A 24419-nucleotide genomic window follows, 5' to 3' on the forward strand; every position below is an offset into this window, starting at 1 on the left:
CTTTGGGAAGCTGAGGCAGGAAGATTGCTTGAGTCCAGGAGTTCAAGACCAGCCTGGGCAACATGGCAAGACATTGTCTCTACACAAAATTTAAAAATTAGCCAGACATGGTGGTGTGCAACTGTGGTCCCAGCTCCTCTGGAGGCTGAGGTGGGAGGATTGCTTGAGCCCTGGAGGTCAAGGCTGCAGTGAGCCAATGACCATATCACTGCACTCCAGCCTGGGTGACAAAGTGAGACCCTGTCTCAAAAAAAAAAAAAAAAAAAAGACACACAGTGTTGTTTTTTTTGGTGGTTGTTGTTTGTTTTTGAGACAGACAAAAAAGGAAAAAAGACACACACGCACAACGACATATGAGTAGAGACAACAGTCCAGAGATGCTCCCAGGAGAAAGAAATCCCTGAGTCAGAAAAGATGTCCTGAAGCGGTGGTTTGAGGGGGCTTAAAGAGAGGCAGGATCTGCATGGGGACTGAAAAAGAAAAAGGCAGGTGTTGAGGCTGCTCTACAGACGGCAAGGCAGCGGGGCTGTGTCGGAGAGGAGAGGTAGCAGCCTCTTGGCCTCAGCCAGATGCCCAGCCCAGTCCTCTTCTCCTGTGGGTGTCCTGGAGTGGTGGTGGTGGCCGAGTTGGGGAGGGCAAGGTGGCTCTGATGATTCTGCTTTTCTGTGCCCCAGCTTGCGACCTCTGGATCTCGAGTTCATGAAACACCTCAGCAAGGTTGTGAACATCATCCCTGTCATTGCTAAGGCTGACACTATGACCCTGGAGGAGAAGTCTGAATTCAAGCAAAGGGTGAGAAGGTCCCCTGTCTTCTTTTCCTGTTCCCATCCCCTCCTTTCTCTCCGCTGGGTTCAGGCCATCTCCTAGCCCTCATCATTCTGCCTTCACCCCCACCCTCAACCCTCCCCCAATTCTCCACCCCAGCCCCCTTCTTAACCATTCAAGAGGCTGAGGTTGGTGGTATCTGGGGACTATGATGAAGAAAAGATGGTGCAGCTCTGGGCTGCCTTCTTCCCACCCTACAAACCTACCTGTGAAGACCACTGAATACATGTATCACTGTGTACATAAGAAATCACTCCTCCAACGTTAGCCTAATTGAAGGGCTAGACTAATTAGTGAGTCAACTGGCCCCTAGTCCTCACTGGCATCTTCTCTTTTTTTTTTTTTGGAGTCTCTCTCTGTCACCCAGGCTGGAGTGCAGTGGCGTGACCTCGGCTCACTGCAAGCTCTGCCTTCCGGGTTCATGCCATTCTCCTGCCTCAGCCTCCTGAGTAGCTGGGACTACAGGCACCCACCACCACGCCTGGCTAATTTTGTTTTTCTCTTTTTAGTAGAGATGGGGTTTCACTGTGTTAGCCAGGATGGTCTTGGCTAGTCTTGATCTCCTGACCTCGTGATCTGCCCGCCTCGGCCTCCCAAAGTGCTGGGATTACAGGCGTGAGCTACCGTGCCCAGCCCTCACTGGCATGTTCTATAAGCTTAGCCCTGTGCTGGATGTACAGGGTTGGGGAGGGGCGATTTGAGAGAAATGAAGACAATTGCTGCCTTTAAGAAACTTACAATCCGGTTGGGCGCGGTGGCTCACGCCTGTAATCCCAGCACTTTGGGAGGCAGAGGCGGGCGAATCACGAGGTCAGGAGATCAAGACCATCCTGGCTAACACGGTGAAACCCCGTCTCTACTAAAAATACAAAAAAATTAGCCGGGCGTGGTGGCGGGTGCCTGTAGTCCCAGCTACTCAGGAGGCTAAGGCAGGAGAATGGCATGAACCCGGGAGGCGGTGCTTGCAGTGAGCTGAGATCGTGCTACTGTACTCCAGCCTGGGCGACAAAGCGACACTCTATCTCGAAAAAAAAAAAAAAAAGAAACTTACAATCGGCTGGGGGCGGTGGCTCACGCCTGTAATCCCAGCACTTTGGGAGGCCAAGGCGGGTGGATCACCTAAGGTCAGGAGTTCGAGACCAGCCTGGCCAACATGGTGAAACCCCATTTCTACTAAAAATACAAAAATTAGCTGGGCGTGGTGGCATATGCCTGTAATCCCAGCTACTAGGGAGGCTGAGGCAGGAGAATCACTGGAACCCGGGAGGTGGAGGTTGTAGTGAGCCAAGATCGCACCACGGTACTCCAGCCTGGGCAACAGAGCAAGACTCTGTCTCAAACAAACAAACAACAAACAAACAAAACTTACAATCAAATAGAACAATGAAGAGGTCGGTCCTGGATGGTTTCCTGGAGAAGGCAAGACTTCAGTCAACCTTGAAAGAGGGCAAACAGTCTCGGAGTAGGGGGAGCCTCACCTTTCTTCCTTCCAATCAGGAATATAACATGCAGGGGTCTGAGCACTCCCCAGTGGGCTCACCTGTGCTGCTTGTGTAAATCCCAGTCTCGCGGACCCTGAGATGAGCAAGCTGGTTGCGAGGCGCCTGGGACCTGAAGTTGCACCTCCTGACCTCTTCCTCCTCTCAGGCTAGGTTGTAATTGTATAGCTGGGGCTTGCATTTATTCACCATCTTCCTGCTGCTCAGGGGCTCAGAGTTCAGAGATGACTGTGGATTATCCAAGGCTGGATTTGGCTCTCTGACCTCAGCTCACGCACACAGGTGCACACACCCCTCTTTTCCATTACCCTGACACTTGACTACCTTGTTTCTTCTCCTCGCCTCTAGGTTCGCAAGGAGCTTGAAGTAAATGGCATTGAATTCTACCCCCAGAAGGAATTTGATGAGGATTTGGAGGATAAGACAGAGAATGACAAAATCAGGGTGGGTGCCTGGGGCACTGCTCCTCCACTGATGCCCCCTTGGGACCTCTGGGATGTGTATCGTGCATGTCCTCTGTCTTTTCCCTTTCTGTACTCCTCCCAACCTTGCCTGATCCAGACCAGAAGTGACATAGGGGGATGGGGAAGACTATGGCCCTGGACTGTGAACCCACAGAAGGGCTCCTTGTACCCAGAAAGCCTTCTATCCCCAGACCACACAAAAGCCTCCTTTTCCCCCACAAGGTCTGGCAAAAACAGTATGTGGGGTGATGGGAGGGGCAGCAGACAGGAAGAGCATCAGGCTGGGGTCCAGGAGGATCTATGCTGTGGTCAGACCCTGCCTTAGTTTCCCCTCTATGAAATGCAGGGGTTAGACTAAGTGTGTGGCTTATAAGCTTCCCCCCCCCCAGAATAACTTAAAAAAATTAAATTGGCTGGGCGTGGTGACTCATGCCTGTATCCCAGCACTTTGGGAGGCCTAGGTGGGAGAATCGCTTGAGCCCAGGAGTTCACGACCAGCCTGGGCAACATGGCAAAAACTTATCTCTACAAAACCTGCAAAAATTAGCCAGGCATGGTGGCGCGTGCCTGTAATCCCAGCTACTCGGGAGGCTGAGGCAGGAGAATTGCTTGAACCCAGGAGGTGGAGGTTGCAGTGAGTTGAAATCGTGCCATTGCACTCCAGCCTGGGCAACAAGAGCGAACTCTGTCTCAAAAAAGAAAGTACAAAGCGCTCTGCAGCTGAAGGAGAGCTGATTCCTAAGGTTAACCAGCGAGGCAGTGGTACAATTGGGACTAGACCCAGGACTCTTGAATCTCAGTTGGGTGCTCTTTTCAAGAGACTGAGCCTTGCCCTTGCCATCAGTAGTATCTCTGAATGAGCATCAGAAGTGTGTGGTTCAAGGCTAGAGGACCATATGCCATCCTGCTCCTGAATGTCCAGGTTGTTGGATGACGATGGTGCACATGTGTCTGGTTTGTGTTTCTGCCCCATACAGCAGGAGAGCATGCCTTTTGCTGTGGTGGGAAGTGACAAGGAGTACCAAGTGAATGGCAAGAGGGTCCTCGGCCGAAAAACTCCATGGGGGATCATCGAAGGTAATTCACTGCATCTTCTGGAAGAACTGGTTGCTGATCAGTTATCCAGTCACCATTTATTAAGCATCTATAGATCAAGGCACTGTCTCAGGACATATGAAATGAATGCCAGCCAGATTCTGCCCATAAGGAGCTTACAGTCTCATTGAGAAGACGATGCTCACAGGCAGGGGTAACAAGAGACTGATTTAGCACCTGACTGGGTGGCACTGACTTAGCGCATCAAAGGAGTTCAGAACATGGAGAGATTAGTAAGGCCTGGAAAAACTGGAGAAAGGTTTTCATAGGAAGGGGGATGTGATCTGACAAACTGCCGGAGGGTTGTTCAGGTGTTGCCATTTCCATTTTATTATGAATGGATGTGACCCTGGGCGGGTCTTGATTCCGAAAGTGGTCAAAGAATCACTTTAATGATTTCATTCAATATGATAACCCTATGAAGGGAGGAGAGCGGGTGCTCCTGTTCTCAGAGTATAAGCTACCAGAGCACCAGAAGCTCAGGTTAAAAGCCTTGTCCAAAGTCACATAATTGTTAGTGGTGAAACTTGATTTCAGACTCAGATTTTTTTTTTTTTTTTTTTTTTTGGGACAGAGTCTCACTCTGTCATCCAGGCTGGAGTGCAGTGGGGCAATCTCAGCTCACTGCAACCTCTGCCTCCCAGGTTCAAGTAATTCTTCTGCCTTAGCCTCCCAAGTATCTGGGACTACAGGTGTGGACCCTGATTTTTGTATTTTTTATTTAGCCCAAAAAATTAGCCCAGCTAATTTTTGTATTTTTTCATAGAGATGGAGTTTTGTCATGTTGGTCAGGCTGGTCTTGAACTCCTGACCTCAGGTGATCCATCTGCCTTGGCCTCCCAAAGTGCTGGGATTACAGGTGTGAACCACCATGCCTGGCGATTTTATTTTTATTTTTAATAGAGGTGGGGTCTCACTATGTTACCCAGGCTGATCTCAAACTCCTGGGCTCCAGTAATCCTCCTACCTTGGCCTCCCAAAGTGCTGGGATTACAGGCATGAGCCACAGCGCCTGGCCCCATGTCTTAATCCTCATTCTGTTCCAACAGTGCTTGGCCAATGATTTGCAAATACTAGGTATTCAATATGTTGAATTGGATTTGTCATGTAGTGCATGACCTTTTTAAAATGGCTCAATTATTATTTTCTCTGTGTTACTTCCAACCGGATCATAAGCTTCTGAAGAATGGGAAGTGTATCTTAGGCCTTGGCCAGTTTCTCAGACTTGGTATTAGTTTTCTCTTCTATAAAATGGTAAAAATTATAGTCCCTCTTGGCTATTATGCCACAGCATCTAGAAGGATGTTGTGCCCATTGTAGCTGCTTAATATTTGTTCAATAAATCAAATCCAGTACACCCAAGTGAGCAAATCTCTGGAAGGGTTACAAAAAATGACCTGTCCCATAGCTTTCTCCTAAATGCCTCCGTGACCCAAACAGAAGTTCACCTCCTGGGTGTTGCTGTATTAATGAACTGACTACCTGTTTTGCTTTGTTTTGTTTTGTTCATAGTGGAAAACCTCAACCACTGTGAGTTTGCCCTGCTTCGAGACTTTGTCATCAGGTAAGATGTCTCCCCTCCAGCTGTCCAGACAGCAGGTTGAATTATTTGGGGTCAGGGTCTATCTGTTCAGATTCACCTCCTGCATCTCCAGGTCTCTCTGACAGAGCTTTCTGCCCCAGTTCCAGCTCCTGTTGCAAAATGGAAGGTGCTGTAGAAGAATCCTTAGCTCCTGGGAGTGGGTCCCATTCACTGGGTCCAGTCCCTCGAAGTGATGTGTGTCACTGCCTCCTCTTCCTGCCCCTAATTGCAGCCCTCTTCTCACCCTGTGTCCTCTAGGACCCACCTCCAGGACCTCAAGGAAGTGACACACAACATCCACTATGAGACTTACAGAGCCAAGCGGCTCAATGACAATGGAGGCCTCCCTCCGGTGAGCGTGGACACAGAGGAAAGCCACGACAGTAACCCATGACGACCACTTCTCTGTGTCATCACACATACCCACTTCACACACACACATCCCAAATACCACCACCAACCACCTTCTTCCTCTCAACTCTGTCCCACAGGCCTGTCTGGTATTTGTGGAGCATCTTGTCTCTCTGTGTGTGTGTGTGTGTGTGTGTGTGTGTGTGTGACAGAGAAAGAGTGAGAGAGCCTGTGTGTGTGCATGCAGGGGTGAGGTATTTTCACTGCCCTCCCTGGAGAGTCCTTTGTAAGTTTGGCTCCTCCATGCCTGTCCATTATCTGTCTCCTTTCCTTGTGTCCCAAAACAAAGCTGTTTGCCTCACTCAGGAGATCTGGGGTGGGTTTCATTTAAAAGTGTTGGGAGCAGGTGAGCCACAGGCAACTCTTCTCTCGGAACCTGCACACAAACTGGGGCTATAGAGATTCTCCAAGGACAGATGGCAGTGGAGCTAGACCTGAGTAGGGGGCAGGGAGTTCAGGACAACCCTCCTGTAAGTTGGGGGTGGTCTGGGGGTAAGGCTGTGGCTTCCTGGGAAAAGGAAGGCCATGAGAAGGCAGAGAAGTAGGCCAGAGCTGGGTTCTTGCAGAAAGCATCAGTGCCTACAAGTGGAGCTCCACCCTTCAGTCTGTGTCGTGTTCAGTGTCACAAAGCTACCACCTGTCACCAGAGCCTACTGCTGCTCTCCACTCAACTGGCCTCTGCTGCCAGGCCACTGCCTGTCTCTGCTTCTGACTTTGTCTTCTTTCTCCCTTTCCCTCCTTCCCTCATACATTGCTTTCTCTCCCTCTCCTGCCTGTCTCTGACATCTCTCACTTCCTTTTAGATGAATCTACTTTAGGTTCATTCCTATATTTAGCATTTATGCCCAGTCTACTTCCAGAAATGACTTTAGACTGCCTTCACATAAAATCACAAAAGTACAGGACAGTACAAACAGATTTCCAGAGAAATTTGGGTCAAAGAAAGGAATAGGAAAGAAAGTTTCTGTAGTCAAGCACCGGAACAGGCCCTGAGCTCATAGGCAGCCAATGTAAAGAGGGAAACACAGTGAGTTATGCAGTTCCCAGTGTCCAGTTAAAGGAAGCACACATGCTAGTCATGTGAGACAACCTTTTATTGGGACATCAGGTTCTAGAACTAATTCTAAAGAAGTATCAGAAACAATATACATAATTTGTCTTTCTTAGTAATTTGGCTTCAAAGACAAATTTTTGACCACACCTCCGTTTTCTCTGTCAGACTTCTCTCCCTTCTAAGCAGGCTTCTCTGTTGCTCCATTTGCTTCATACATACTTGACCTCTCTTTTCTATTCCCCATCACTTTTGTGCTGAAGCTAATTATATTTATGTCTGTCTTTCTCTACTTTTCCCTAATTCCCTCTCCTCCTGACTCCTGTAGACATTCCCAGTGATACCCACCGTCATACATTTAGGCTTTTCTTGCCTTTCCCTGAAGCCCTGTATTTATTAATGCATATATTTCCCCTGCTTGTTGTACAAGTAAGTTACTCTTTTCCTTTAATCTGTAAGATTCATGAAATTCAGGGCCGGGGAAACAGTTTAGCCTTAGGGAAGGGAAAACACCAAGTGAAACTGTTTACAATAACCTCATACAACCTTCTGTCCCATCTCCTGGTTCAGCCTAGGTGTTTCACTGGTCCTCTATGAATCCCAGCACTTATAATTCCAGTCTTTTATCACTCAGGTGCTAGGAAAAAAAACATAGACTCAAGACCCAAGATTCAATGGACCAGGAGAAAGGGGGGCGGTGATCAGGTCACCAGTGACCCCAAACCTATGGTCTTGGTCTTTCCTGGAGGCTGCCAACCCAGCCCTCATCCTCCCTTGCTCACAAAGTTACAGGGTAGGCACCTGTCAGGACAGAACAGCAGCAGCGCTACAGCCCAGAGGTTATACATTTCAACAGAACAGGGATCCTTGGCTGCTGTAGAAGCAGTCCTGTATGGAGACCTTGGACCAGCAGGGGAAGATCTATGGGCATGGGAGGTGGGCGTTGGAAAGGCTGAGTAGGAATGGTGCCTGGCACCCCTGAACCATGATCTCAGCCTCCCTGGAGAAGGTATTTTATATGTCTGCTGCCAGCTGCTGGTCTCCACACCCTCAACCGTTCTCAACCCCCCTGCAGGGAGAAGGCCTCCTGGGCACTGTCCTTCCACCTGTGCCAGCCACCCCCTGCCCCACTGCTGAATGAAGGCCATTTCAAGCGCTGCTTCTCCCTCCATTCCTCTCAGCTGTTATTGCTGCAGGGCCAAGCCCTTTTTAGTGCTGTGCTCGTCCAGCTCCCCACCACAGCTCCTCTCAGCCCTCAGTAGGGTGGGAGGGGCCAGCTGCCTCTTTAGGCCAGTTGCATCCTCCATTTATCCAAACCACTCCTCTCCTCCCAGTGGAGTGGGGTTCTGCCAGCACAGCCCTACTGCATCATCTGTGTCAGCCGGTCCTAGCCCAACTGCAGGGTGAAAGAACTCATCAAGAGCTCCTTCTGCCCTTGTAAGCCCATCCCAGCTACTTGTAACCATCTCTAACGGCAATGGCATTGCTCCCTACCCATTCATCTGCATGAGCTACTCTTGGCTTCCTTAAAGGGTCAAGAAAGCAATTTTTCTGCTTACTAGATTCATTGAGATCAGCTGTGTGAGCCCCAAAGTGGGACAAGGGTGTCTCCTTCATTACTTAAAGGTATTCATGAGGGTGGGTCACTACAGATGTTGGGGAGCAAGGGCTAGGATCACTTTTTAAAAAATCACCACTTGTGGCTGGCCCAGAGTGCGGTTGTACATCCTCCCCACCTGATAACGCAGCCACTGAGGAAGAGTGGTTTTCCTAAGAAGACATTGCTGGAGTTGACTTTCTTCTGTCCAAACAAACAAACAAAAACTAAACACACACACAAACCCCCAGAAACCCACAATATGTACACGCTAAGGAAAAACTAGCACCCTTCTGTCCACTCAGCAATAAGAGGGATCTCTTCCCACCTACCCTACCTACTCCTACCCTCAACCCCCTTCCCCATTAATGTAAGTAATGAATTAGCCTGACCACAGGTGGTCACTGTAGGCTAATGGAAAATACCCAAGGGAGGGCAAAGCCCCCCATCAGATGCATGAATGTTTGCGAATGTTGACTGCCACTGCCCCACACACTGTGTCTTTATAGAATTCCCCTTTGCCCACCCTCTTCCTGTCTCCACCTGGACACAACTTGCTCAAAGGCTGGTGACTTGTGGGCCATTCATCTACAACCAAGTCCTGATGGAGCAAGAGGCCCACGCCTAGGGGATGCAAGAACAACCCGTTTCTTAAATGTTACCAGTCCCAGCCAATCTTATGGTGACATTACAGTTAAATTTCCCAATTGAAAACAAGCAAACAGACACTCAAACTGGTCCTGTAATTGTTGCTAGACTTTATGTGTTGTACAACTAAACATTGCTGTTTGAACAGTAACTGCCTGGCCTGTCTTATTTGTGCTCCTTGACCAAATCAGCCATTATGTCATCTCACCCATGTGTGGAGGGTGAGACTCTCTTGGTAAGAAATAGCCACAGATATTAGAGATGAAAACACTTTGTGAGGTCAGTTCATCTTCAGTTGGCGTGAGGTCGGGCCTCAGTCATTATTTTCTAGTGTTTCATATCCAAAGTGAGTAATGGATGGGAGGTTGAGGTGGGAAGATGGCTTGAGCATGGGAGGTTGGAGGTGCAGTGAGCTGAGATCATTCCGGACAGGACCAACCCAAGTCCATACCTAAAGGCAGGGGGGGCTAAGGGGGCAGGTGAGGTCGGGAGGCCACTCACCTATCACTCACCCCTTCGCGCTCCGAGCCAATTCTCAGGGCCCGCCCCTTTCTCCCCTTTCTAGGCGGGGGCCTCTACCCTGACTCCGCCCCGCTCCCTGGGCTCTGCCCCATCACGTGACCCGGTCTCGCTCCTCCTCCTCCTCCTCACGTCATAATCTCCGCCCTCCCCTTCAGAGCCGCGCCCCACGGCTCGGCGCAGGTCCCGCCCCTTTCCATCTACGGGGCGGCAGGAGGCCCGAAGCAAGATGGCGGTGAATCAGAGCCACACCGAGAACCGCCGCGGAGCCCTCATCCCTAACGGTGAAAGGTGCCTGAGGGGAAGCACGGCGTGCTGTCAGAGGAGAGGAGACGAATGGGATAGACATGGCGGCTCGCAAACTCAGCGAGTCGGACTTTGCCGCCTTTTTTGGGCGCGGCGCTCTTAGCTCCGCCCCCGACCGTTGGGAGCGCGCTCCCCCTCACTGGTGTTCCGGCATGTGGAGGTGGCGGAGGCCGGAACGCGTGGCCTCGCGCGTTTGAGGGGTGGGGGTGGGAATGTGCCTTTTCAAGGCGCGGGGCCCAGACGCGTGTCTCCTCAGGGCGGGGCGGGGAGGGGGTGCGAGACGCGTGTGTCCTTCTAAGAGAGGCCGGAGCTGACCGGCGGTTGTGAGCAGCCGGGGGCCTTCGGTGGCAACGTGGCTGCCCTTGGGTGCCTGCGACTTTGTTGGATAAGGACAGGTACTGGGTGTGTATCTCCTTCTACTCCCACGAACAAGGTGTCGCACTTTGGTAAGAGGGATGAGGAGGTCGAGTGTGGATCATTCTGGAAAGATCTCAAACTGTTGTGGGGCTTCTCCTTGGACCTCCAAACTTTCTAAAGCCCTGTTTCCTCCTTGCTCCAACCAGGGAGATGTCTGCTTTTAAAAACAAAAGATTGAAAAAATTGAGGCCAGGTGTAGTGGCTCATGCCTCTAATCCCAACAGTTTGGGAAGCTGAGGTGGCCCAGGAGTTTGAGACAAGACTGGGCAACATAGTGAGACCCCATCTCTACAAAAAGTAGAAAATTAGCGGGCCATGGTGGTGTGCACCCATAATCCCAGCTGCTTGGGAGGCGATGGTAAGAGGATCCCTTGAACCCAGGAGTTCGGGCTGCAGTGAGCCCAGATTGTACCACTGCACTCCAGCCTGGGTAACAGAGCCAGATCCTGTCTTAAAATAAAAGATGGGACTGAACAGATGGCTGGGCACAACAAAGCACTGTTGGTCGCAGGAAGCTGTGGGGCTTATACCAGTTGCTTTGCTCCTTGCTGTGCCTGCTGCTGGCCCCTGAGCTCTCTACTGGAGCAGACTCAGCCAGAGGGGTGCCCATCTCCACCTTCAGGCACACTTGTTCACTAAGGCCTGACTCCACTGCGCTCACCTCTTTACCCCACACGCCCCCTTTCCCGTTTCCTACACTCAAACTCAGTCTCCCCCGCTGTGCAGTTCTAAATTACGCTCCTTTCTGGGCTCTGACTTGCCCTCAATTTCCTTTTCTCCCAACCAGCATTGAAACTCAAGCTGGATGATGTGCTTGGGGCCAGCACACTCAGGTCAGTTTGAATGTAGTTGTCAGGAAGATCGAAGTAGACATCACCAAATGCTGATATCCAGGTCTTCCTTCTATCTTTCCTTCCTCCAGAAAGTTTTCTTGACAGATTTATATGGGCCTTTGAGGTTGTATGTTCTCACCTGCTTCCTACGTACCTCTGCTGCTTTGTTCCATTTTGTGGTAGATGATTGCTCACCACTCTGACAGTGGTGTCCCCGTGAGCACTTACTGAGAGCCATTTGAGCACCTTTCATTCCATGGTGTGAAGCCTTTTCTTTTCTTTTTTCTTTTCTTAAGATACTTTTATTTCTCCAAATTTGTTATTTATTACGAGTGACTGAAATAAAAAACATAATTGAGTCCCATCATCATCATCATCATCATAGAAATGGCTTTAAGAGAAAACTGGTCAGATGAATATTATTGCTTCCCATTTCCAACCAGTGAATAGTTGCCACTGATAAATTGACAGCGAGGAGTCTGTTAAGAATGCTCAAGATAGCTGGGCGCGGTGGCCCACGCCTGTAATCCCAGCACTTTGGGAGGCCCAGGTGGGTGGATCACAAGATCGGGAGTTCAGGACCAGCCTGGCCAATATGGTGAAACCCCATCTCTACTAAAAATACAAAAAAAAAAAAAAAAAAAAAAAAGCCGGGAGTGGTGGCGGGTGTCTGTAGTCCCAGCTACTCAGGAGGTTGAGGCAGGATAATTGCTTGAACCCAAAAGGTGAATCACCCAAAAGGTGAACCAAAAGGTTGAGGCAGGAGAATTGCTCCACCGAAAGGTGGAGGTTGCAGTGAGCTGAGATTGTGCCACTGCACTCCACCCTGGGCAATAGAGGGAGACTCCGTCTCAAAAAAAAAAGAATGCTCAAGATATGTTATATAATACAACATGCCTGTTCAAAGGGGGAAAAATATTAGGAAATAACTTACATGTACTTCTTGGTTTCATCATACAAGACAAGCACAAAAGCACCACCCATGCCTCTGAGAACACTGGACCATGCACCCTTGAAAACAGCTTTGCTTCCTTCATCATGAGTAATCTTCCTCCAGCAGTCAAATGTGCCTGTGTACATGGTGTCAGTTCCTTTGCATCCTGACTGCATCATCATGTAGCAGCAAATGGTGTTAAATGGATAGGAAGTCAACCCAGCAACGGCAGTGACAGTCTGTGCATCATCCAACTGATGACAATGTGAGTGTTCTTGGGATCCGGAAGCATTCCCTTTGCAGTGTCATAGATACTGAAGTAGGCAGCAGGCAGCTCGGTAGATAATACCCTGCACAGACACGTTAAAGCCTTGGTACAGGCTCTTAATCCCATCAGATTTGTAGATCTTAACCAGGCAGTCACTGAAGCCTCGGAATTCCCTTTCAGCTCTAGCTTTGCCCACATCAGCTGCTACACGAGTATGGGCAAAATCAAGAGGGTCTACAAAACACAAGGATGTGGCCCCAGTGGCACCGTCTGATGCCAGATTCCCTGCAAAGTAGCGCCAAAACTGGGACCTCTTGTCCACACCACCCAGGAAGATCTGCTTGTATTTATCTTTGAAGGTGAAGTTAAGAGCCTGGGTGGGGGAAGTATCTGATGACATTGGCCAGGTTACCGCACCAGGACAGGACTCCATGCTCCTTGGGAATACAGACCATGCAGTCTCTAATGCCCTTGTATTGCTTATCTGCAGTGATCTGCTTGCTGGCATGCTGCACCTGTAGCAGCAGCTTGACCCACTCGATGGGTGCTGCCGCCATCTTGGAGATGGCTGCAGCCACTCCACCTGCCAGGGAGTCCTTGGCGAAGGACACAGCAGCCTCTGTCATGTTGAAAGAGGAGGCAGGCTGCTGTGGGATGGGACTGGTCCGGGAATCGGCTTTGACTCCGGGGCTGACTGTGAAGTCATTTCTAATTTGGTGTTTGGGTGTCTTCTCACTTGGGCTATGGGTGTCTCTCTACTTTGCTGCTTGTGTGTTGGAGGAAGGGAGGGAAGCATGCTTAAAAAAAAAAAAAAAGACAGAAACACTGATTTTTGTGGTCCTTTGAATTACCTTTATGGGATCCATTTTGTGCTCCTGAATACTTAATAGCATTTATCGAACACTATTTCAAGTACTGTTCTTAGTTCTAAGAGCTTTATACTGTAGTTAAAACCACTTTACCAGCCAGGCTTGGTGGCTCACACCTGTAATCCCAGCACTTTGGGAGGCCAAGGCTAGTGTATTACATGAGACCAGGAGTTCAAGACCAGCCTGGCCAACATGGTGAAACCCCTGTCCCTACTAAAAATACAAAAATTAGCCAGGCATGGTGGTGCACGTCTGTTATCCCAGCGACTCAGGAGGCTGAGGCATGAGAATTGCTTGAGCCTGGGAGGCAGAGGGGAGGTTGTAGTGAGCTGAGATCATGACACTACACTCCAGCCTGGGTAACAGGGTGAGGCTCTGTCTCAAAACAAAACAAAACAAAAAAACTCAGTCTATCTACAGTGAAGATCAGTACTGTTTTCCCTCATTTCACAGGTGGGAAAACAAAAAGAAGTCATGTGCTTAAAGCGCATGTGGGAGAGCTTGGATTTGGATTTGAACTTAGGTACTGTGCGTAAACTCCTGTACTCCAGCTGTCCCTCTGAAAAGAAAAGGACTCTTTCTCTGTTTTCTTCTCACCAAAGAAGGCCCTATTAGTACCCTAGCTTCCTGGATAGAAACTGCTTTAAAGAACCAGAGATAGTGGTGCACATCTGTAGTCCCACCTATTCGAGAGGCTAAGGTGGGAGGATCACTTGAGGCCAGGAGTTCAAGACCACACTGAGCAAAATAGTGGGACCTCATCTCACAGAATAAAATGTAAGAAAAGAAAAAAAAGAAACTATAGCCAGGCATGGTGGCACATGCCTGTAATCCTAGCTGCTTGGGAGACTGAGGCAGGAGAATCGCTTGAACCCAAGGAGGCAGAGGTTGCAGTGAACAGAGATCACACCATTGCACTCCACCCTGGGCAACAAGAGTGAAACTCCATCTCAAAAAAAAAAAAAAGTGCCAGCTTATGAGGTAATTACATTGGTTCTCTCCAGAGGTAACCTGCCAAGAAGAGATGATATAGATGTTATACTGTAAAACATTGTGAAATCAGATTGCTTTAAAATGATGTATTACAAAGTTATGGAAAAAAGCAATTGTGACTATGGAAGCCCAAGGCTTATATCCTATCTCTGTCTTACACTAAATGTGGGTACAGTGTTTCCACTTTTTGTAAAATGGGAACTAATATCCTCCAACCTGTGTGCCTGACATGGTGATTAAAAGGATTAAGCGAAACAACAGTTTGTAATTTATTCTGTCAGAGCAAACTGCTGATAAATAAAAGGGAGTAAGTTGACTAAAAATAATTTTTTTTAAAAAGAAAAATCCGAATAAAGCAAGTTTGTACTTTGTATACAAATAAAAGATGTTATTAAAAAAAAGAAACTAAAAAAAAACGAGCAGGAGAAGATTGATTCTATGAGGAGTCTTCAAAAAGATCATGGAAAATATGGGTTGCGAAAAAACTATGCATGGATTCCAGATTATTTTTCCACCAAACTTAACTCATACTAACTTGTTATAACATGACTGAACAGGATTTAGTTTGAGGCACTAAGAAAGATAAGATATCAATTTGAAAAAGGGCTCCTATCAGAGCAACATAAATACTGCTAAAATTGAAGGAAGAACAAACATCAAATTTATGGTAAAGCTTGGGTGGAAGAATGGTGAAACCATTGATGCTTTAGGAAAAGTTTATGGGGAAATGGCCCAAATAAATCAGCAGTTTACAAATGGATAATGTAATAAGAAGGGACAAGAGGCCAGGCGTGATGGCTCACGCCTGCAGTCCCAGTACTTTGGGAGGCCGAGGCAGGTGGATCATTTGAGGTCAGGAGTTTGAGACCAGCTGGCCAACATGGTGAAACCCTGTCTCTACTAAGAATACGTAAAATTTGCCAGGCGTGGTGGCACATGCCTGTAATCCCAGCTATTTGGGAGGCTAAGGCAGGAGAATTGTGGGAACCCAGGAGGTGGAGGTTGCGGTGAGCTGAGATCACGTGACTGCACTCCAGCCTGGGCATCACAGCGAGACTCCGTATCAAAATAAATAAATAAATAAAATTTAAAAAGAAGGAACAAGGGCTGGGTGCAGTGGCTGATGCCTGTAATCCCAGAACTTTGGGAGGCTGAGGTCGGTGGATCACTTGAGTCCAGGAGTTTAAGACCAGCCTGGGCAACATGGTAAAACCCTATCTCTACTAAAAATACAAAAAATAGTTGGATGTGGTGGCATGTGCCTGTAGTCCTAGCTATTTGGGAGGCTGAGGTGGGAGAATCACTTGAACCTGGGAGGTGGAGGTTGCAGTGAGCTGAGATTGTGCCACTGCACTCCAGCCTCCAGCCTGGGTGACAGAGTGAGACCCTGTCTCAAAAAAGAGAAGGGACAAGATGATGTTAAAGACGAAGTCTGGGCAGGGCACAGTGGCTCAGGGTTGTAATCCCAGCACTTTAGGAGGCCAAAGTGGGTGTATTGCCTGAGGTCAGGAGTTCCAGACCAGCTTGGCCAACATGAGGAAACCCTATCTCTACTAAAAATACAAAAAATTAGCTGGGTGTGGTGGTGATACCTGTAATCCCAACTACTCGGGAGGCCGAAGCAGGAGAATCACTTGAACCTGAGAGGCTGAGGTTGCAGTGAGCCAAGATCACACCATTGCATTCCAGCCTGGGCAACAAGAGCAAAACTCTGTCTCAAAAAACAAATAGGCTGGGCATGGTGGCTCATGCCTGTCATCCCAGCACTTTGGGAGGCCAAGGTGGGCAGATCACAAAGTCAGGAGTTCGAGACCAGCCTGACCAACATGATGAAACCCTGTCTCTACTAAAAATAAAAAAATTAGCCAGGCATGGTGGTGCGTGCCTGTAATCCCAGCTACTCAGGAGGCTGAGGCGGGAGAATCGCTTGAACCCAGGAGGCGGAGGTTGCAGTGAGCCAAGATCACGCCACTGCATTTCAGCCTGGGTGACAGAGTGTAAGACTCTGTCTGAAATAAATAAATAAATAGGCCGGGCATGGTGGCTCACGCCTGTAATCCCAGCACTTTGGGAGGCTGAGGCAGGTGGATCACCTGAGGTCAGGAGTTTGAGACCAGCCTGGCCAAAATGATGAAACCCCATCTCTACTAAAAATACAAAAATTAGTTGGGGGTGGTGGTGGGTTCCTGTAATCCCAGCTACTTGGGAGGCTGAGGCAGGAGAATTGCTTGAACTCAGGAGGTGGAGGTTGCAGTGAGTGGCGATCTCACCACTGCATTCCAGCCTGGGTGACACTCCTGAGTGAGACTCTGTCTCAAAAATAAATAAATAAATAAATAGATGAAGCCTGTAGTGGCAGACCATCCACATTAATTTGTGAGGAAAAAATTCATCTTGTTCATGCCCTAATTGAAGAGAATTCATGATTAACAGCAGAAACAATAACCACTACTGTACACATATCATTTGGTTCAGTTTACAGAATTAAAGTTAAGCAAACTTTCCATTCAATGGGGGCCAAAACTGTAGTGCCCAGATCAGCTGCAGGCAAGAGCAGAACTTGCAGTGGAAAATTTAAATATGTGGGATCAAGATCCTGAAGCATTTCTTCAAAGAATTGTAACAGGAAGTGAAACATGGCTTTACCAGTATGATCCTGAAGATAAAGCACAATCAAAACGATGGCTACAAAGATGTGGAAGTGGTCCACTCAAAGCAAAAGTGAACAGACAGGTCAAGAGCAAATGTCATGGCAACAGTTTTTTGAGATGCTCAAGGCATTTTCTTTATTGACTTTCTGGAGGGTCAAAGAACGGTAACATCTGCTTTGTTTTAAGAAAATTAGCGAAAGCTTTAGCAGAAAAACACCCAGGAAAGCTTTACTAGAGAGTCCTTCTCCACCATGACGATGCTCCTGTTCATCGTTCTCATCAAACAAGGGCAATTTTGCAAGGGTTTTGATGGGAAATCATTAGGCATTCATGGATCATTAGGCTCCTTCTAATTTATTTTGTTTCCTAATCTTTTTTTTTTTTTTCCGAGACGGAGTCTCGCTGTGTCACCCAGGCTGGAGTGCAGTGGCACGATCTCCGCTCACTGCAATCTGTGCCTCCCAGGTTCATGCCATTCTCCTGCCTCAGCCTCCCAAGTAGCTGGGACTGCAGGCACCCGCTACCACACCCGGCTAATTTTTTGTATTTTTAGTAGAGACTAAACCCACTGATGGGGTTTCACTGTGTTAGCCAGGATGGTCTCGATCGCCTGACCTCGTGATCCGCCCACCTCAGCCTCCCAAAGTGCTGGGATTACAGACGTGAGCCACCGCGCCCGGCCGGCTTTGTTTCCTAATCTTAAAAATCCTGATTGGGCACCCATTTTTCTTCTGTTAAAAATGTAAAAAAGACTGCCTTGGCATGATTACATTTCCAGGACCCTCAGTTCTTTAGGGATGGACTAAATGGCTTGTGTCATAGCTTACTAAAGTGTCTTAAACTTGTTGGAACTTATGTTGAGAAATAAGGTTTATGTTTTTATCTTTTAATTCCATGAACTGTTCGGAGTTCCCATTATATTTTGACTCCTCTTGCCTATTCACAATACACAGTTGAGAAATTGATCACAGCTTGCTGTGTTTTGTAGAGATTTTTTCTGACCCCAGCTGAGAAGTCATGAACATATGGGCCAGACTCTGCTGTAAAATGGGAATCACTGAGTTGTTTTATTTTATGCATTGTTAAAACGTGTGCTGGAAACCTGTCATTATAGAAAAATCAGAAAAAAAAATCTGTTATCCCAAATTTTTACCAGTAATGTTTACATTTTGGTATATGTCCTTCTGTACTTTTCCACATGGAAATAAACAGTTTTTTTCTCCAACTGCTTTATAACTTATTTTCCTCATTTACCAGTATATTGGGAATGTTTTCTAGTGTATCTACGTCATTATTTTCAATGGCTGGTATTCCAGTGTGCATAAATCTTTACTCAACCCCTAATCTGGAATAGTCTGGGTTTTTGTTTTGTTTTTTGTTAGTTTGTGGTTTTTTGGTCATTACTATAAACATTCCTGCAATGAACATTTTTGAAAACATAATTTTGCCTACCTGTCAAAATGTTTCTTTGGGATAGGGGAATTGTGAGGTCAGAGGATTAGACTTTTAAAAAGAGATTAAAAATATTTATTGAAAATATAAAAATTGTTCAAAATATTAAAATATACATGACTATACATTAAAATATACTTATTGCAGAATTGCCCTACAGAATTATATCAATTTACATTCCTCTCAGTACTCTGAGTGTCCACTTCACCATACTTTTCCCAACAATTCTGTTCCCATTAAACAATTCCCTCTATCCCTCTCCCCATGACACCTAATAACAACCATTCTACTTTCTGTTTCTATGAATTTGACTACTTCAGATACCTCATGTAAGTGTAATCACAATATTTGTCTTTTTGTGGCTGGTTTATTTAACTTAGCGTAACATCCTCAAGGTTCGTCCATGTTATAGCATGTGACAGGATTTCCTTCTTTTAAGGTTGAAAAATATTCCATTGTATGTATGTGCCACATTTTGTTTATCCATTCATGCACTGATGGACATTTAGGTTGCTTCCACCTCCTGGTTATTGTGAATAGTGCTGCTATCAACATAAGTATTCAAATATCTATTCGAGGCACTGCTGGCAATTCTTTTGGATGTATACCCAGAAGTAGGATTGCTAGCTTGTACGGTAGTTCTATTTTTAATTTTTTTTGAGGAGCCTCCGGACTGTTTTCCATAACAGCTACTCATTTTACATTTCTAGCAACAGTGCACAAGAGTTCCGGTTTCTCCACATCCTCACCAACACTTGTTTTTCTTCTCTTCTCTTCTCTTCTCCTCTTCCTTTCCTTTCCTTTCCTTTCCTTTCCTTTCCTTTCCTTTCCTTTCTCCCTCCCTTCCCTCTCCCTCCCCCTCCCCCTCTCCTCCCCTCCCTTCCCTTTTTTGACAGAGTCTCACTCTGTCACTCAGGCTGTAGTGTAGCAGCAGGATCTTGGCTCATTGCAGCCTTAGCTTCCGGGGTTCAGGTGATTCACATGCCCTCAGCCTCCTGAGTAGCCAGGATTACAGGCATATGCCACTACACCCAGTTTTTTGTATTTTTAGTAGAGATGGGGTTTTGCTGTGTTGGCCAGGCTGGTCTCAAACTCTTAGCATCAAGTGATCCACTCACCTTGGCCTCCCAAAGTGCTGGGATTACAGGCATGAGCCACCATGGATGGACCTGTTGGTTTTTTAAATATTAACCATCCTAATGGGTATAAGGTGATGTCTCATTGTGGTTTTGATTTGTATTTCTCTGATGATTAGTAATGACAATCTTTTTGTATGCTCATTGCCATTTGTGTATTATTGCTCTTGTTGCCCAGGCTGCAGTGCGATCTCAGCTCGCTGCAACCTCCGCCTCCCAGGTTCAAGTGATTCTCCTGCCTCAGCCTCCTGAGTAGCTGGGATTACAGGTGCCCACCACCACACCTGGCTAATTTTTTTTATTATCTTTTTTCTAAGATGGAGTCTCGCTCTGTTGCCCAGGCTGGAGTGCAGTGGCACGATCTTGGCTGACTGCAAGCTCCACCTCCCAGGTTCACGCCATTCTCCTGCCTCAGCCTCCTGAGTAGCTGGGACTACAGGTGTCCGCCACCACGCCCGGCTAATTTTTTCTATTTTTTAGTAGAGACGGGGTTTCACCGTATTAGCCAGTATGGTCTCGATCTCCTGATCTTGTGATCCACCCGCCTCAGCCTCCCGAAGTGCTGGGATTACAGGCGTGAGCCACTGTACCTGGCCAATTTTTTTGTATTTTTAGTAGAGATGGGGTTTCACCATGTTGGCCTGGCTGGTCTTGAACTACTGACCTCAGTTGATCCACACACCTTGGCCTCCCAAAGTGCTGGGATTACAGGGAGCTCTTTACATACTGTAGATATTAAGCCCTTATCATAAATACAATTTGAAATATTTTCTCCCATTCCATAGGTTGCTGTTTCATTCTGGTGATTGTGTCCTTTGATACACAATTTTTAAGTTTGATATAGTCCCATTTGTTTATTTGTTCTTTTGTTGCCGGTGCTTTTGTTTTTTTATCCAAGAAGTCATTGCCAAGTCCAATGTCACGAAGATCTTCACTATGTTTTTTTCTAGGGGTTTTATAGTTTTGGGTCTTATGTTTAAGTCTTTAATCCATTTTGAGTTAATTTTTGCATACTATGTAAGATAAAGGTATGACTTCATTCTTTTGCGTGTGGATATCCAGTTTTCTAAAAGGACATCATTTGTTAAATAGATTGTCTTTTCCTCACTGAGTCATCTTAGTACCTTTGTTGAAGATTATTTGATCAATTCTCACATATATGTGAAGATTTGTTTCTCTCTATTCTAGTCCATTGGTCTGTTTATCTTTAATGCCAGTACCATGCTGTTTTGGTTACTGTAGCTTTGTAATATACTTTGAAATCAGGAAGTGTGAATCCTCTTTGTTCTTCTTTTTAAAAATTATTTGGCTTTTTGGGGTCCCTTGAGATTCTATATGAATTGTATGATGTCGCTTTCTGTTTATGCAAAAAGTGTTGTTGAGATTTGGTAGGGATTGTGTTGAATCTCTGAATCACTTGGGTAGCCTGGACGTCTTAGCCTTATTAAGTTTTCAAATCCATGAACATGGGATATCTTTCCATTTATTTATGTCTTCAATATTTTTCACCAATGTTTTATAGTTTTCAGTGTACAAACCTTTCACCTCCTTGGTGAGGTTTATTTCTAAGTATTTTATTCCTTTTGATGCTATTGTAAATGGAATTGTTTCCTTAATCTCCTTTTTGGATCATTCATAATTAGTGTATAGAAATGCAACTATATTTGTGGGTTGATTTTATATGCTGCTACTTTACTGAATTCACTTATTTTGACAGCTTTTTGGTGGACTCTTTAAGTTTATTTACATATAAGATCATGCCATCTGTGAACGGAGTTAATTTTACTTCTTCCTTCCAAATTTGAATACCATTTATTTATTTATTTATTTTATTTTTTGCCTAATTGCTCTGGCTAGGACTTCCAATACTATGTCGAATAGAAGTGGTGAAAGCAGGCATCCTTGCCTTGTTTCTAATCTTAGAGGGGAAGCTTTCAGTCTTTTGCCATTCAGTATGCTGTTAGCTGCAGGCTTTTCATATATATGGCTTTTATTATGTTGAGGTAGCTTCCTTCTGCTTTTAGTTTGTTGAGTGTTTTTATCATGAAAATATATTGAATCTTTTCTTTTCTTTTTTTCTTTTTTTTTGAGACGGAGTCTCGCTCTGTTGCCCAGGCTGGAGTGCAGTGGCGCAATCTCGGCTCACTGCCAGCTCTGCCTCCCAGGTTCACACCATTCTCCTGCCTCAGCCTCCTGAGTAGCTGGGACTACAGGTGCCCGCCACCACACCCAGCTAATTTTTTGTATTTTTAGTAGAGATGGGGTTTCACCGTGTTAGCCAGGATGATCTCAATCTCCTGACCTCGTGATCCACCTGCCTCGGCCTCCCAAAGTGCTGGGATTACAGGCGTGAGCCACCATGCCTGGCCAAAAATATACTGAATCTTTTCATATGCTTTTTCTGCATCAATTGTAATGATCGCATGGTTTTTTTCCTTCATTTTGTTCATATGGTGTGTTACATTGATTTATTTTCCTATGCTGAACCATCCTTGCATTCTAGGAGTAAACCCCATTTGGTCATAGTGTATAGTCCTTTTAATGTGCTGCTGAATTTGGTTTGCTAGTATTTTGTTGAGGATTTTTTACATCAATATTCATCAGAGATACTGACCTGTAATTTTATTTTATTGTAGTTTCTTTGTCTGGCTTCAGTATCAGGGTAATGCTGGCCTCATAAAGTAAGCCTAGAAGTGTTTCTTCTTCTTTAATTTTGGGGAAGAGTTTCAGAAAGATTAGTTAATTCTTTAAATGTTTTGTATAATATAATTTGTTGAGAGGTTTTTTTTTCTCTTTTTGAGGCGGGTTCTCACTCTGTCACCCTGGCTGGAGTGCAGTGATGTGACATGATCACAGCTTACTCCTGCCTCAATCTCCGAGGCTCAAGTGATCCTCCCACCTCAGCCTCCCGAGTAGCTGGGACTACAGGTGTGTGCCACCACACCCAACTGTTTTTTTAATATATTTTGTAGAGATGAGGTTTTCAAGTTGCCTAGGCTGGTCGGAAACTCCTGGCCTCGAGCAATCCTCCTGTCTCAGCCTCCCAAAGTGCTGGGATTAAAGGCATGAGCCACCACACCTAGCTGAGAGGTTTTTTGTTACTGATTCAATTTCCTTACTAGTTAATTGGTCTGTGTATATTTTATGTTTGTTCATGATTCAGTGTGGTAGGTTGTGTTTTTCTAGGGATTTATCCATTTCTTCTAGGTTATCCAACTTGACATACAATTGTCCTTGGTTTTCTCTTTAATCCTTGTAACTCCTTGGCATCAGTTTTTTTTTGGTTGTTGTTGTTGTTGTTTTTCTTGTTGTTTTTTTGGAGACAGAGTCTTACTCTGTCGCCCAGGCTGGAGTGCAGTCGTGCAATATTGGCTCGCTGCAACCTTTGCCTCCTGGGTTAAAGTGATTCTCCTGCCTCAGCCTCCCTTGTAGCTGGGATTACAGGTGCCCACCACCATGCCTGGCTAATTTTTTTGAATGTTTATACTAGAGATGGGGTTTTGCCATGTTGGCCAGGCTGGTCTCAAACTCCTGGCCTCAAGTAATCCACCTGCCTTGGCCTCCCAAAGTGCTGGGATTACAGGCTGAGCCACCATGCCTGGCTGGCATCAGTTTTAATATCCTCTTTTTCATTTCTGATTTTAGTTGAGACTTCTCTCTTTTTCTTAATCTAGCTAAGAGTTTGTCAAGTTTGTTGAACTTAAATTTTTTTTCTTATTTTTTTCTATTCTCGCTTTTATTTATCTCTGTTCTAATCTTTATTATTTTCTTCCTTCTGCTAGCTTTGGGCTTCATTTGTTTTTCTTTAGTTCCTTGAGGCATAAAGTTAGGTTATCGATTTGAGATCTTTTTTCTTTATTAAAGTACACATCTACAGCTATAAACATCTTAGCACTGCATTTACAGCAACCCATAAGCTTTGGTATGTTGTGTTTTCATGTTCATTTTTCTCTAGGTACTTTCTAATTTCCCTCTGATTTCTTCTTTGACTCATTGTTTATTTAAGAGTGTATTGTTTAATTTCCACATATTTGTGGCAGTTTTTCTTGTGCTGTTGATTTCTAGTTTCTTTCCATTGTAATCAGAAAACATATTATAAAATATAGCATTTCTTGTACTTCAAATCTACTAGTAAAGAACTTTCATTTTTTGTTTATTTGGTAATGTCTTAATTTCTCTTTAATTTTTGAAGGATAGTTTTGCCACTTATAGAATTCTTGGTTAAGAGTTTTTTGTTTTTAGGGCTGGGCACGGTGGCTCTTGCCTGTAATCACAGCACTTTGGGAGGCCGAGGCAGGTGGATCACGAGGTCAGAAGATCGAGACCATTCTGGCTAACATGGTGAAACCCCATCTCTACTAAAAATGCAAAAAATTAGTTGGGCGTGGTGGCACGCACCTGTAGTCCCAGCTACTCAGGAGGCTGAGGCAGGAGAATCACTTGAACTCAGGAGGTGGAGGTTGCAGTGAGCCAAGATCATGCCACTGCACTCCAGTTTGGGCGACGGAGCGTGACTCTGTCTCAAAAAAAAAAAAAAAAAAAAAACCAGAGTGTTTTATTTTTTACTTTTAGCAGTTTGAATATGTCATCACATTTCCTTTTGGCCTCCATGATTTCAATAAGAAATCGCTGCTGGCCGGGCATGATGGCTTATGCCTGTAATCCCAGCACTTTGGGAGCCCGAGGTGAGCAGATCACCTGAGGCCGGGAGTTGGAGACCAGCCTGACCAACATGGAGAAACCCCATCTCTACTAAAAATACAAAATTAGCTGGGTGTGGTGGTGCATGCCTGTAATCCCAGCTATATAATCCAAGCTACTCGGGAGGCTGAGGCAGGAGAATCACTTGAACCTGGGAGGTGGAGGTTG

General features: G+C 46.0%; 3 protein-coding genes across 12 annotated transcripts in view; 2 read left to right on the forward strand and 1 right to left on the reverse strand.

Moving 5' to 3' along the window:
- SEPTIN3 (septin 3) overlaps positions 1-9323 on the forward strand; it is a 28767-nt gene extending 19444 nt beyond the window's left edge. For 6 of the 7 annotated variants that reach the window (XM_031005349.2, XM_055374755.1, XM_019018302.4 and 3 more), the window contains 6 exons: positions 675-792; positions 2673-2768; positions 3766-3865; positions 5396-5447; positions 5724-5817; positions 8003-9323. In XM_031005349.2, coding sequence (XP_030861209.1) covers positions 675-792; positions 2673-2768; positions 3766-3865; positions 5396-5447; positions 5724-5817; positions 8003-8068 — 526 coding nt within the window. In that variant the 3' untranslated portion in view covers positions 8069-9323. The remainder of the gene's footprint in view (positions 1-674; positions 793-2672; positions 2769-3765; positions 3866-5395; positions 5448-5723; positions 5818-8002) is intronic. The other variant, XM_055374754.1, reaches the window with a different exon arrangement.
- Positions 9324-9849: 526 nt separating this feature from the next.
- WBP2NL (WBP2 N-terminal like) overlaps positions 9850-24419 on the forward strand; it is a 56432-nt gene continuing 41862 nt past the window's right edge. For 3 of the 4 annotated variants that reach the window (XM_063704659.1, XM_063704658.1, XM_063704660.1), the window contains exon 1: positions 9850-9982. In XM_063704659.1, the coding sequence (XP_063560729.1) occupies positions 9921-9982 (62 nt within the window). In that variant the 5' untranslated portion in view covers positions 9850-9920. Of the gene's footprint in view, positions 9983-12208; positions 12447-24419 lie in introns of all 4 variants that reach the window. The other variant, XM_063704661.1, reaches the window with a different exon arrangement.
- Positions 12729-13080, reverse strand: LOC109024584 (ADP/ATP translocase 2-like). Its single transcript, XM_055374764.2, has one exon. It carries the CDS (start codon positions 13073-13075, stop codon positions 12815-12817), a length of 261 nt encoding a protein of 86 aa, XP_055230739.1. The 5' UTR covers positions 13076-13080; the 3' UTR covers positions 12729-12814.

The sequence above is a fragment of the Gorilla gorilla genome, chromosome 23 (genome assembly GCF_029281585.2).
Source record: "Gorilla gorilla gorilla isolate KB3781 chromosome 23, NHGRI_mGorGor1-v2.1_pri, whole genome shotgun sequence".
NCBI classification, from domain to species: Eukaryota; Metazoa; Chordata; class Mammalia; order Primates; family Hominidae; genus Gorilla; species Gorilla gorilla.